Source organism: Staurois parvus, unplaced genomic scaffold, assembly GCF_062004578.1.
Source record: "Staurois parvus isolate SC_StPar_1 unplaced genomic scaffold, SC_StPar_1.0 ptg000096l, whole genome shotgun sequence".
NCBI classification, from domain to species: domain Eukaryota; kingdom Metazoa; phylum Chordata; class Amphibia; order Anura; family Ranidae; genus Staurois; species Staurois parvus.
This window is the reverse complement of record NW_028317892.1, coordinates 390,524-405,777: the sequence shown is the minus strand read 5'-3', so window position 1 is coordinate 405,777 and position 15,254 is coordinate 390,524. Positions and strand designations below refer to the sequence as shown.

The 15,254-nt window shown below is 40.0% G+C and overlaps 1 protein-coding gene across 7 annotated transcripts in view; it reads right to left on the bottom strand.

Moving 5' to 3' along the window:
- The window catches only part of EPS15L1 (epidermal growth factor receptor pathway substrate 15 like 1), a 252,064-nt gene that overhangs the window by 143,346 nt on the left and 93,464 nt on the right, over positions 1–15,254 (bottom strand). For 4 of the 7 annotated variants that reach the window (XM_089670784.1, XM_089670785.1, XM_089670788.1 and 1 more), the window contains 2 exons: positions 5,283–5,345; positions 2,764–2,849 (listed from right to left, as the gene is read on the bottom strand). In XM_089670784.1, the coding sequence (XP_089526910.1) occupies positions 2,764–2,849; positions 5,283–5,345 (149 nt within the window). The remainder of the gene's footprint in view (positions 1–2,763; positions 2,850–5,282; positions 5,346–15,254) is intronic. The other 3 variants (XM_089670786.1, XM_089670787.1, XM_089670791.1) reach the window with 1 other exon arrangement.

The window sequence follows — 15,254 nt, the reverse complement described above, 5'->3', positions numbered from 1 at the left end:
AGAGCAAGAAGATGATCTGTGTCTGGGTCGATTCTCGATGAGTGGAGATGAGGGAGTCTCTAGATGGAGTTCTTGTAGGAAAGCCTGGAGTTCCCCTGAGGACTTGCAGGTATGCTTGGTTCCCTGAAATGCAAAGCGTAGACTAAAAGGGAAGCCCCAGGTATAGGCGATGCGGTGGCGTTGCAGGGTCAGTAATTGAAGTTTAAGGGCTTTATGCTTAGAGACAGTCAGTTGCGAGAGGCCTGTAAATAATTGGTAGCTGTGCCCTTGGAAGACAGATTCTCTCCGTCGTGCTGCTGATAAGAGTTGCTCTCTGGTGCAATAACAATGCAGCATAGTTATATCTCTTGGAGGGTCCTTTGGTTTGCACGGGGCCAAGGCCTGGTGAATCCGATCCATTTCAAGCCTCTCTACAGGAATAGAGGGAGCCAATTCCTGGAATAAGGCCGTGATTGTTGATTGGAGATCAATGATGGTTTCAGGGATGCCTCGTATCCTAATATTAGAGAGCCAGGCCCTGTTTTCGTGATCTTCTAGTTGAGATTGCAAACTATAATTTTCTTCTTTAAGGATCTCTAGTTCCTCCACATGGTTGTTCAGTGTGACTTCTAGGTCGTCGGTTTTTAGTTCTAGGTCTGAAGTAGGGTGGCCTAGTTCGCGGATCTCCCTAGAGAGGCGATCTGTGATTTGATCTGAAGTCTGTTGGAGTGCCTTATGCAGCATCTTCTCAAACTGTTTCAACAGGCCTGAATAGGGAGAAGCAGTTTGTGCTATAGGAGAGGAGGCTGTGGGATCTGTGTCCTAGTCAGGGTCAGCCCCTGCCCCACTGTTGTGGGAAGTCTGTTTGGGGGAGCGGGGTGAGCCCATGTGAGGAGATGGCAGCGCCGCCATTTTGGAGGAGGCCCACTCGAGCACCCCGCGGATGCTCTTTGACATCATTTTGGGCCCGGAACCCCCAGCGACCATCTTATGTGTTCCCGGGCGCTTACCAGGCATATGGGAGGATTGTGCCAACCCATCGTCAGTCCAGCTGCTGCTCTGATCGGCCATGCGAGCGGTGGTGGAGCGGAGCTCTAGACTGGCAAGTCCGGCTCAGGCGGCTCCGCACGTGCACCCCATTTTCAGTTTATTTCATGTGTAATTCAGCATATATACTGCAATCTACCAAAAACATTGAAATGTGTGTGTACACTTTTATATTATTGTATAAAGGAAAAAGGTAAGTTCTTTTTACTTTTTAAAAACTAGACAAATTTTTGTACTCCAGCAACAAGACAAAAAATGAATTAATCATGGACCACTGGCTTCACAATGTCTACCTCCTTGAGGAACCAAGCTATTACTGTGTGACCAGTGTTTGGAGGGTATAGCTCAATGGGGCACAGCATGGGCATATATCCCAGAGGTCCCCTGTTCTCCTTTAATATAAAAATACACAGTACATTTCATGACATTTAAATACAGCTGAAAGAATTATTCTACTAATTAAGAAAAACTAACAAAAGATATTTTCAGCAACAAACGCCGAAACTGATGCACTTTCCATTATAGAACTTCTACACCAGCAAATTAAAGAATGAAACCCTCCACCATGTAAAGAGGTATTAAACCCAAAAGCAAAAATGTATGGCATATATGGCAGCATACCAATCCATATACATGGTGGATGTGTTAGTTTTATTTTTGTTAGGCTTTATTTTCTTTTTATTTGCACTGGGCCAGTAAATCAGCTATTTTTTAAATTCCTTTAGTGCAGAACTAGACCCATCATTGAAAAAATTGTGAGCAAGCAGCACTTTATTGCAGAACAGATATGCTATGTGCATTCCTGGCCCACTTTGGCTGTGATGGAATGACTGACTTCTGTGTGGGATCAGGTCATGCCACGTCAGCCAATCAAGAGGTCATAAAATCTGACACCCGGGATGTAACCACTGCATCACTGGAAGGTCGAGGTATTTTGCAGAATCTAATTTTGCTTTAACAGACCAGGTTGTGTAGCAAAAGTGGCAGTTACAGGGTTGCGACAAACCATGTACCACTTACAGGGGTGCTAAAAATGGTCTGCTTTATGTACAACCTTTACCTCAAAAGGAGAAAAAAAACAGTTTGCTGTAACTGCTTAAAAAGTGTTAGCTGGAGTTCAATGCTCTGTCCAAAGATTGTGTTGTGGTGGTGTGTGTGTGTGTGTGTGTGTGGGGGGGGGGGGGGGGGGAGGGGTCGTGGGGGGCTGCCCTAACCACTTACCTGCCTCCTATCATGATCCAACGCTGTCCCAGCTGCAGCTCCGCTCTGCCCTCTTGCTGTTTTCACAAAAGGCACTGGCTGAGGTTGCTGTCAGTCAAACTGTGAGGAGGGAGTGTGGTCAGGGCTTACCGGGGCTGTGTGTGTTTTATGGATGCACACAGACCAAATTAGGGGTGCACCCAAATGGGTGCCCACTCAGCAGGGTGCTGAGGGGCACTTGGAGGAGAGGAGGGGACAGTAACAAAGTGGGACTCCAGAAAAGGAGGTAAGAAACAGCTCTGTTCAATACCACTGCACAAAGCAGTTAAGTATAACCACTTTTATTTTAAAGAAAAAAAGAGTAACCTTTAACCAATTTAAGACTTTAGTGTTCGCCTTCCATGGATACATTCTTTCATGAGCACCTATTTGGTGTGAAATATCACAGTACAAATTAGCAAACAATTAGGGAATAAAGTAAAAATATAGCAGTGGTGGTTTTATAGTAATCAGAACCTCTACAATATTACCACGTACCTCTGTAGCTGAGCAATCTCCTGACTGATTTCATCTAGCTCCTTTACCCCAGTAAATTCTCCAGATCCAACAGAGCTTGAGCTGTCCTAAGAAGAGAACACATCACTTTTCATTACCAAATTGTAATATTAACAAACACGGTATGTTCTACTGCTAAACGTGTACGTGTGTCGAGGGAAAGAGCAGAAAATATAGCATGTAAGCTATATTTGTAAGCTCATATCTTTGAAGGTCCTTGTAATACAATCAACATTGCCCTGCTAATGAAGTCAATTTAAAAAGCCTTATATGGCTAAAGCAAACATGAGCTTTAGCATAATGCAGCCTTTCTAGACAGAAGAAAAATGCCATGCAGGGTGATTTTTTTTTTTTTTTTTTTTAAATGAAACTATGGAACATATCTCATATCACTCACTCCCTTAGTGGTCTACATGCTTATTCAAACCATTCCAGTTTTTCTATGACCGCCCACCTGTCATTTCCTGGGAGTATTATAAGAAACAGAAAGGACATAAATGATATATATGAACTAAGATAAAACTTTAACACATAACATTGCTAAACTCATTCTGCAGAACATTAGTATGGTGGATGTTTTGACACATGGGGCAAAAGCAGATGGTGCTCAAATGAATTAAAACGGGCACTAAAACTGACATAAAAGAGGGGGATGCCACACACACATCAAAATTTGGCTGGTCCCTACTTATTAGGTCAAATTTCGATCAGTGTATGACCAGCTCTAGTTTTCTTGTAAGACAGTCTCCTTTCAAAGAAAAACTTTGTTTTTAAGTCAACTTTAGCATTAAAACCACTGTGTGTGTGTGTGTATATGTGTGTGTATATATATATATATATATATATATATATATATATATATACACATATACACTTTTTTTTTTTTTTTTTTTTTAACAATCTTGGTTTTACAAATTCCACTTTTAATACATGACAAAGGACACTACTTGCCTAAGATCTGTGGTTCGTCTGACTAAAACAGACAGAGATATCTGATGAGGGATGAATCACTGCTCCAATTTGGTGGCATGAGCTATTAAGTATTGTAATAAAATGCTTTATATCAAAGAAAGCAAGGAAAACTTACAAAAAAAATATACAGACTAATATATTCACCTGACTGAAAGTTTTTATTTTTTAAGTTTAGCCCTGCACAAAACCCCCAATATATAACTGACAATGGCTTTTTACAAGACTGTCCACCTAAATTAAAGGGAGGAATACTCCCCACATAACTCTCACTATACTCTCTAAAATAAGTTCCCCCCCCCCCCCTACAAAGTCTACATTCAGCTCTCTATTTTAACCTGTCAATTTTTACCTGGTCTGAAAAAAAAATTAGATCAACAAAGTCTATAGATTAATTTACTAAACTGTGGTTTAATACATGCAGCCAGGTAAACAAATTCTCAACAAGACTATAAGCACCTTTCATGTGGGATAATTGTAATTACTGCTCAGTTATACAATCAATCCTTTTAAAAACATGATTGTCAATAAAAAGGACTGGAAAGCTTATTTTGGAGCCGAAGAGAGAGGGGGGGTGTTCTGTAGTCCTTAACACACATCTTGCCTTTGGTTGTGAACACTGTACCTCCATAGATGCAATACAGTGAGCAACCAGTTTCACCCTAAGAAGATGTTTGTTACTTGCAAGATCCTCAGATGGAAATAAAGGGAAAAAAATGAATCCACCACATCTAAGAATTGGCAAGCTGCATGTTATAAAATTTGTGTTCTTAGGTTTAGATGCACTTTAAATACAGTGCCCACTTTCTGGATCTGGTGAAATATCCAGCTCACTCCCTGGTATTTCCACTTCTTCTGTTAAATGCCAAGCTTTGAGCACGGTCACTAACTGTATAATGATATTTGTCATAAATATCTTTAGTTTCATTTTGGTTTCATGACTATAACAAACTTAGAAGACTACTTACTACTTGTCTAGTGGTGTATGCATCATGTTCCATGCAATACATCACCATTTTTTTTTTTAGAAACTTCTTGGTAAACATTGCCAACTTTTTGGGGCTAGTGGCATATGTTACCTGCTCTCTGGTAGGCATAAGTTCACTATTTGGTTTCCAACTAGCTTAAAAGCGGCATAACAACTTTCATTGTTTTGTTACAAAAGTTCACCTGCAGGAAAAATTATTCTGCAATATTCACACAGAAAAATGAGTCACTCTATGTTGCTGTTTTCACTAAAGCAAAACTGTCATGCAATGAATTCACCAAAAGAACCGCATGCCATTACTTTAGTATAGGTGGAAACACACTGGAATAAAAACTTTTACAGGTCTTTCCTTACGGAGGAAATATATACATAATCACACAGTAGGACATTTATCCCTCAATAATCAAAATAGTTTAAAAAAATTTGCAAATTTAAAAGACTAAGTGAACACAGTGTAAAGTAGCCTATGGGTGACAGCACTGAAGTGTGCATGCAGATACATATGGCATGCCAGGGAGGGACTACTAAACAAGGGTGTACTCACACGCCGTATTTCTGGCAAGCTTGTCATGTCGTTTCCTACAGGGGTCATGTAACCAGACAGGGTCTGGAGGAAAAGGGCAAGGAAGAAGCCACAGATGGAACATACAGAGCACATAACATAACATATTGAATAAACATACCAAAAGATAAAACCATCTATTCAATTTATATCCACCAGAAAGTTCATATAGCTGTAACTACACATTATTTACACAGTATTTTTCACTGAATGGTCCAGCATCCCAAAGCAAGGGCCATTGCAACAGGATAACAAACTCCCAACTGCTTTTTAGGCATAGCTTCAGCTGTTTGAATGTCTAGCTCACTACTACAAAACAGATATCACCCAGAAAGCTAATGAACCACTTGCCAAAATCATCTGAGCTGGACACATGCACAGTACACACTCCATTCAATTTTATTGAGAGTTTGTACTCTGTGATATATGAGAGTAGAAATTCTCCACAGTATTGAATGCGCATGTGAGCCCAGCTCAAAAATTTTTGACAAAAGGCTTGGCAGTTTTCTGGTTGAGAATCCCCCTGGATCAGAGAAAACTAAAAACTGCAGGGTGGCTGGGAGTGGGGGATACTACAATATAGGTATAACTGCACCTACACTTTAGGTTTACATATCCACGTACACTTGCCATCAGAGTACAAATGCCTGGATTTAAGTAGTTTAATTGGGCTACATACCCTTCAATTCAAGGTCATCAATCAGAAAATCAATGTATATGTCTAAGTGTTAGCATTCAAACCTCTAAAATTTCTTCTATAGATGGATACAACTAAATTATGAAACCTTCCAGTTTTGAGAATGCTCAGAACTGCAAGGGTAGATGTTTGCCTAAGCAGGATTGAGTAGCAAATCAGAAAAGGCAAAACATGACTAGAAATATCACCAAAAAACCTCAAATATATAATTAAGATACTCTGAAGACAAAAGGCCCCCAAGAATGGAGAGCCCTCGGGAATAAGAGTCAAAATTCACATATACTGAGAAGAAAAGCTATATCTTGTCTCGAGCAAGGAGAGGTATGTAAGTAAATATTTTAAATTACATACAGCGAGTAAAATAAGTATTGAACACGTCACCGTTTTTCTCGATAAATATATTTCTAAAGGTGCTACTGACATGAAATTGTTAACACATGTCCATAACAACCCATGCAAAAATAAAAAATACATAGAAAACAAAACAAATACATTTAGAAATTAAATTATGTGTAATAAAATGGAATAACAGGGAAAAAAGTATTGAATTTGCTAACTGAAATTAATTTAATACTTCATACAAAATCCTTTGTTGGTAATGACAGCTTCAAGACACCTCCTATATGAAGAAACCAGTCGCCTGCATTGCTCAGGTGTGATTTTGGCCCATTCTTCCACACAGTCTTCACATCTTGAAGGTTTCATGGGCCTCTATGAACTTTGATCTTTAGTTCTTTCCATAGATTTTCTATTGGATTCAAGTCACGTGATTGGCTGGGCCATTCTAGTAGCTTTATTTTCTCTCTTTGAAACCAATTAAGAGTTTATATGGCTTTGTGTTTTGGGATCATTGTCTTGCTGAAAGTTCACCCTCATTTCATCTTCATCATCCTGGTAGATGACAGCAGATTTTAATCAAGTATGTCTTGGTACATTTTTCCATTCATTCTTCCTTCAATGACATGAAGTTTGCCAGCACCGTATGAAGAAAAATAGACCCACACCATGATGTTCCCACCTCCAAACTTAACTGTTGGTATGGTGTTTTTGGGGTGATGTGCAGTGCCATTTGACATCCAAACATGATTTGTGTTTTGGCATCCAAAGAGTTCAATTTTGGTCTCATCTGATTAGACTATAATTTTCTCAGTTTTTCAAAAGCTTGTCTAAATGTTGTGAAGCAAACTTTGAATGAGCTTCAGCATGCTTTTTCTTCAGCAATGGAGTCTTGCGTGGTGAGCATGCATACAGACCATGGTGTTTGAGTGCATTACTTACAGATTTCTTTGAAACAATTTTACGTGCTAATTCTAGGTCTTTCTGAAGCTCTCTACAAGTGGTCCTTGGCTCACGGACAACTCTTCTGATAATTCTTTTCACTCCTCTGTCAGAAATCTTGTGAGGAGTACCTGCTTGTGGCTGGTTTATGGTGAAATTATGTTCTTTCCACTTATTATGGATTATGGACTCAACAGTGCTCACTGGAACATTCAGAAGTTTAAAAATCTTCCTGTAACCAATGCCATCAGTATGTTTTTCAACAATAAGGTTGCAAAGTTCTTGAAAGAGCTCTTTGCTTTTACCCATCATGAGACACCTATTTATAGGCCATCAGTTGAGAAGGACCAGCTGCACTAATAAGGGGCAGGATTGCTTTCTAATTACTGATAGATTTCAGCTGGTGTCTTGGCTTTCCATGCCTTTTTGCACCTTCCTTCCTTTATGTGTTCAATACTTTTTCTCTGTATCATTCCATTTTATTACACATAACTTAATTTCTGAACTTATTTGTTTTGGTTTCTTCATATGTATGGGTTGCATGGGTAGTTACCGACATTTGGTAAAAATTTCCTGTCAATAGCACCTTTAGAAATATTTTTACTGAGAAAAATGGTGACGTGTTCAATACTTATTTTAGAGTGTGTGTATTGAAAATAATGCCTCGGTTTATGAATTTTTTTTCACAATACGAAGTATGTCAGTGCTGATTTTTAAATGCAATTTACAGCTTTTTTTTTTCTTCACTATAGCTCACAGAATTAGCAGTCACTTTCCCCAGAGTTAGCGAAAACTTTGTTTCTTTTAAGAAACTAAAAGAAAACTTTGTTTCTCTTAACTCAGGGAAATACACTAAAAGAAAACGGTCTTTTAGCTGGGGGGAAAGTGACAGGTGAATTTCTGAGCTATACAGGTGAAACTAAAAAAATTACAATATCATTTATTTCAGTAATGCAACTTAAAAGGTGAAACTAATATATGAGATAGACTCATTACATGCAAAGCGAGATAGTTCAAGCCATGATTTGTCATAAATGTGATGATTATGGCTTACAGCTAATGAAAACCCCAAATCCACAATCTCAGAAAATTAGAATATTACATGCAATCAATAAAACAAGGATTGTACATAGAACAATATCAGACCTCTGAAAAGTATAAGCATGCATATGTACTCAGTACTTGGCTTGGGCCCCTTTCGCAGCAATTACTGCCTCAATGCGGAGTGGCATGGAAACTATCAGCCTGTGGCACTGCTGAGGTGTTATGGAAGAACAGGATACTTCAATAGCACTAAAAAATTCTTCCTGCGCCAAGTTAAACACCCTACTACAGGATCTATCCTGCTGCTGTGCAATGTGGTGAACACAAAATGTGATAAATATAAATAAACAGCGCAAACATAGACCTTTAAATCAAATCAATATACAAAGTGCAAACATATATAAAAAATTATATTAATAGTGAAGTCCATCATGGTTAGTAGACAACAAAAGTTCAGAAATCTCCAAAAAATATTTTGTGCAAAAAAATTTTTCAAATTCTTCTTCTAATGTAAAGAAAAAAACTTCCACCTTCCACCCGTGCAAACCAACATCAAATGCACTCACCAGATTTAGGTGAATGAAACGCCTTTTAGGAACTTATATGGGATCCTAAACCCTCTTTCGTATCCACTCTATAGGAATCCTCACCTTCAGTGTAGGCTCCACCATACAACCGGGGAGAGTAAAATCTCAGATAGTGTAATATTGCAAAATACCATTTATGAATAAAATCAAGGATTAAGGCCATTCACATTTAAATCACTTTAAAAAGGCATATTTATTAGGACAAGCTTCTTCCAAATGGACAATGAATGTAAGACAACCTCCCATGGAATCTCACATCACAGCTCCAGGATACAGCAGAAGTTCCACAGAGACCAAACATACACAGATCCCAAAAGATGGCCGCTGGAACGCACCGCTCAGCGTGCGCTCCACTCACCGGAAGTGACGTCAGACGTACGGGGTAACAACCGGAAATGCGTCAACGCGTTTCGCCCCTCCCATCGGGCGTTCTCAAGACCTAAGATCTGGTGAGTGCATTTGATGTTGGTTTGCACGGGTGGAAGGTGGAAGTTTTTTTCTTTACATTAGAAGAAGAATTTGAAAAAATTTTTTGCACAAAATATTTTTTTGAGATTTCTGAATTTTTGTTGTCTACTAACCATGATGGACTTCACTATTAATATAATTTTTTATATATGTTTGCACTTTGTATATTGATTTGATTTAAAAGTCTATGTTTGCGCTGTTTATTTATATTTATCATACTTCAATAGCAGCCTTCAGCTCTTCTGCATTGTTCAGTCTCATCTTTCTCTTGGCAATGCCCCATAGATTCTCTATGGGGTTCAGGTCAGGCGAGTTTGCTGGCCAATCAAGCACAGTAATCCCACGGTCATTGAACCAGGTTTTGGTGCTTTTGGCAGTGTGGGCAGGTGCCAAGTCCTGCTGGAAAATGAAGTCAGCTTCCCCATAAAGCTCGTCTGCGGAAGAAAGCATGAAATGCTCCAAAATCTCCTGGTAGATGGCTGCGTTGACCCTGGACTTAATGAAGCACAGTGGACTAACACCAGCAAGATGACATGGCTCCCAAAATTAATACAGACTGTGGAAACTTCACACTGGACTTCAAGCATCTTGCAGTGTGTGCCTCTCCATTCTTCCTTCATACTCTGGGTCCTTGGTTTCCAAATGAGATGTAAAAGTTGCTCTCATCAGAAAAGAGGACTTTGGACCACTGAGCAACAGACCAGGTCTGTTTTTCTTTAGCCCAGGTAAGACGCTTCTGATGTTGTTTGTTGTTCAGGAGCAGCTTGACAAGAGGAATACGACATTTGAAGCCCATGTCCAGGATCCGTCTGTGTGTGGTGGCTCTTGATGCACTGACTCCAGCCTCAGTCCATTTCGTGTGAAAGTCCCCAACACATTTGAATGGCCTTTTCCTGACAATCCTCTCCAGGCTGAGGTCATCCCTGCTGCTTGTGCACCTTTTTCTTCCACACTTTTCCCTTCCACATAATTTTCTATTAATGTGCTTTGATACAGCACTTTGGGAACATCCAACTTCTTTTGCAATTACCATTTGAGGCTTTCCCTCCTTATGGAGGGTGTCAATGATGGTTTTCTGCACAACTGTCAGGTCAGCAGTCTTTCCCATGATTGTGATTCCTACTGAACCAGACTGAGAGACCATTTAAAGGCTCAGGAACCCTTTGCAGGTGTTATGGCTTAATTAGCTGATTAAAGTGGGACACTTTGAGCCTAGAATATTGCACCTTTTCACAATATTCTAATTTTCTGAGATTGTGGATTTGGGGTTTTCATGAGCTGTAAGCCATAATCATCACAATTATGACAAATCACAGCTTGAACTATCTTGCTTTGCATGTACTGAGTCTCATATTAGTTTCACCTTTTAAATTTCATTACTGAAATAAGTTAACTTTTGCACGATATTCTAATTTTTTGAGTTTCACCTGTAGTGAAGAAAAAAAAAAGCAGTAATTACATTTAAAAACTGGTACCATAATAAATAAAAAAAAAACTGCATCCCATCCATACCAAGCCCTTTGGGTCTGGTATGGATTTTGAGGGGAACTCCCGCACCAAAATTAAAAAAAAAAAAAAAAAAAAAAAAAAAAATAGCATGGGGGTCCCCCCCCAAAATCTATACATACCCTTTGCCAGCATGCAGCCCAGCAGGTGAATGAGTATGGGGTACATGGTACTGCTACTCATTCACAAAAAACAAAAAGTGTAGTGTGAAAAAAAGAAAAGGACACGGTCTTTGACAAGTCCTTTATTATCCAACGTCAATCACGGTGCCCGTCGTCACCGCCGCCGACCCAACATATGAATAAAAAAAAAAAAAAAAAAAAAAAAGTGATGTCCCCAGGTGGCCCCGCCCCTTACATATTTAAGAACTGTCAAACCACTGGAGCAGGCAGAATGCTGGAAGCCATCGTCGGAGGCGGAGCCTTTTTTAAAAAAAAATTTTTTTTCAGGTTGGCGGCGGCAGTGATGGCGGGCATCGTGATTGATTTTGGATCTACTGCGGGGGACATGCTTGTAGATTTTTCTTTTAATAACGGACTTCTCAAAGACCTTGTCCTGTCTTTTTTCACACTACATTTTTTTTGTGAATGAGTAGCAGTACCATGTACCCCATACTCATTCACATGGGGGGGGGGGTGCGGGATCTGGGGGCATCCAGATTCTGATAAGCCCTCTGCCCGCAGACCCCCACAACCACCAGCCAGGGTTGTGGGGAAGAGGCCCTTGTCCCCATCAACATGGGGACAAAGTGCTTTGGGGGGGGCCTTGCCCCAAAGCACTCCCCCATGTTGAGGGCATGTGGCCTGGTATGGTTCAGGAGGGGGTGCTCGCTCGCCCTCGCACCCCCCCCCCTTTTCTTGCCTGCCGGGCTGCATGCTTGGATAAGGGTCTGGTATGGATTTTGGGGGGACCCCCACGCCACCTTTTTGTACATTTTGGCATAGGAGTTCCCTCAAAATCCATACCAGACCCGAAGGGCTTGGTATGGATGGGAGGGGGGACTCCACGCTGTTTTTTTAATTGCCAGCAATTCTTTTACATTCAGCTGTCAGTGGGGGACCCAGCTGACAGTTGAAACATTAACACATGGCTGTCACTACTAAAATACCGCATGACTTGATAAAATAACTCATGTGGAATTTTAGTAGCGTTTACTTTTTTCTGATCTCCGGAATGGATTAATTGGTTTTCAATGCATTCCTATGGAAAACGTCGTTTTGGTTTACAAATTTTTCGCTATACGAAAAGTCCTGCAGAACGAATTAAATTCGGAAACCGAGGTATTACTGTACATATAAAAACACACACACATACAGACACACACAGACACGCAAACACACTGCTCAGCATAAATGAGTACACCTCTTTTGAAAGGTAAGATTTTAAGGAATATCTATTTTTTGACAATAAATATTATTTGACAAAACTGAGTTTCATAGAACATTTGTTTAGCTCATTACATGAAAGGAAAGTTAATAATATAACTTAGATTATAAAATCTTCAGTTGTACTCAAATTAATTCATGCAAAAATGAAAACGCCCACATCAAAAACTACTACATCTAGTATTTTGTACGACCTCCATGATTTGTAAGGACAGCACCAAGTCTTCTAGGCGTGGAATGAACAAGCTGGAATCATATTGTAACACTGATGTGATGCCCAACTTGTCTCTCCAGAATTCCACATAGGTGTTTGATTGGGTTCAGATCAGGAGACATACTTGGTCACTGAATAATTTTCACCCTGTTCTTCAGAAATGCAACAGTGGCCTTAGATTTGTGTTTTAGATCATTGTCATGTTGGAAAAGTGCAAGCTGACCAAGGGCAGATGTGATGGTAGCATCTTCTCTTTCAATATAGAGCAGTAAATCTGTGAATTCATTACGCCATCAATGAAATGCAACTCCCCGACACCAGCAGCACTTATGCAGCCCCACAGAAGGATACTGCCACCACCATATTTCACTGAAGACCCCATGAATTTTTCTTTGTACTCTTCACCTTTGCGACACCATACAGTTTTGAAGCCATCAGTTCCAAAAACATTCATCTTGGTCTCATCACTCCAGAGTACAGAGTCCCAGTAGTCGTCTTTTTCAGAATGGGCTCTGGCAAATTCTATTTGGGCTTTTTTGTGCATGGGCTTTAGGAGAATCTTCCTTCATGGACGACACCCATGCAAGACCTGTGGACGGCTTGGACATCTCTGTGAGATGGTTGCAGTTCCATCTTTAATTTTTGTATCACTTTTGCCACAGTATACTGATAAGTAAAGCTTTGCTGATCATCTTGTAGCCTTCACCTTTCTCGTGTAAATAAATTACTTTCTTTCTCAGGCCTTGTGACATTTCTCTTCCATGTGGTGCCATTGCTGACAGCATGAAACGGGAAGGGGGTTTCTTTAAGTAACGTCCTTTTATAATCAACTGTCTGCTGGACACCTGTTTAATGAGTAATTAGACTCACCTGTAGATGAATTCTTATTAATTAGGATTTTGATGTTTAAAATTTAGCTCTGCTCCCAAGACTTTCATTGGGGTGTATTCATTTTTGTAACATGGTCTTGAATGAATTTGTTAGGCAAAAATACTTTTTTGTGTGTGCAAATGAACAAATCTTGTTTGCAATCAATGGTCCGCATTTGTGGGAGTATTTTGTAATAAAGTATCCAATAGAAAATGTTGATTCTGAAAGGAAAGCAAAGGTTTTCTGACAAATCTGTAGGGGTGTACTCATTTATGCTGAGCGATAGATTGATTGATATATATATATATATATATATATATATATATATACACACTCAACGGCCACTTTATTAGGTGCACCTGTTCAATTGCTTGGAAATACAAATTGCTAATTAGCCAATCACATGGCAGCAACTGAATACAGTTAGACATCTAGCTGTAGTGGAGACAATTTGCTGAAGTTCAAACCGAGCATCAGAATGGGAAGAAAGGGGATTTAAGTGACTTTGAACGCAGCATGATTGTTGGTGCCAGATGGGCTGGTCTGAGTATTTCAAAAACTGCTGATCTACTGGGATTTTACACACAACTGTCTCTAGGGTTTACAGAGAATGGTCATAAAAAAAAGGAAATATCCAGCAAGCGGCAGTTGTGTAGACGAAAATGCCTTGTTGATGTCATAGGAGAATGGGCAGACTAGTTCGAGATGATAGAAAGGCAACAGTAACTCAAATAACCACTCGTTATAACCAAGGTATGCAGAATACAAGGGATGTGGACATTTTTGAAAAAAATACTTGTCCAAGGATTAAATCGGTGTCCCAATCAGCTTGTCCCTTATGACACATTTTAACCAAAACTGTATTAAGATCTGAGGTGCTTTTAAGAATGTCTAGGACAAACAAAAGGGGCTTTTTACTAACTTTTTTTTTTTATCACATAGGGGATAAAGTCCCATGTGATGATTTTTGGTTACAGGTTCTCTTTGAGATATCCAGGGTCTAAAAGACCCTGGATGTCTCCCCTGTACACCACTGGATGTAATGCAGTGCACATCGCACTGCATTACATTCTTTCTCAGCCTCGATGGCCGGGAAATCTGTCAGCGTGGACCCGAAAGTGACATAACGTCACTTCTGGGTCCCCTATACCCGAACCAATCCCCGGCCCGCAGGGCAAGTGCAGCCCGGGAGAGGTGGGGGGGTGTTTGCCAAAGTAGTGAGCTGTGAGCCCTGCTGCTTGCTTGTAGCAGGGATAAAGCGTAGAAAAAACTACATGCCCGGGGCCCAGAACTATATGTCCTGAGCATAGGCGATATAAATTGAACATCCCTGCAAAATATCATCTCTGAACGCACAACATGTCGAACCTTGAAGCAGATGGACTACAGCAGCAGAAGCCCAAACTGGGTGCCATTCCTGTCAGCTAAGAACAGGAAACAGTGCAATTTGCACAGGCTCATAAAAACTGGACAATAGAAGATTGGAAAAATGTTGCCTGGTCTGATGAGTCTTGATTTCAGCTGGAACAATCAGATGGTAGGGTTATAATTTGGCATAAACAACATGAAAGCATGGATTCATTCTGCCTTGTATCAACAGTTCAGGCTGGTGGTGGTGTAATGGTGTGGAAGATATTTTCTTAGCACACTTTTAGCCCCCTAGTACCAATTGAGCATCGTTTAAACGCCACGGCCTACCTGAGTATTGTTGCTGACCATGTCCATCACTTTATGACTACAGTGTACCCATCTTCTGATGGCTACTTCAAGCATATTTTTTTTTTTACAAACTTAAACATTTACTGTATAAACTGAAAAATACTTAAAGGTTTAGCTTTCCTATGAATCACTGAATATTTAGTTGTAAAACCACTGTTTCTGAGAACTGCTTCTCATCTGTGATGC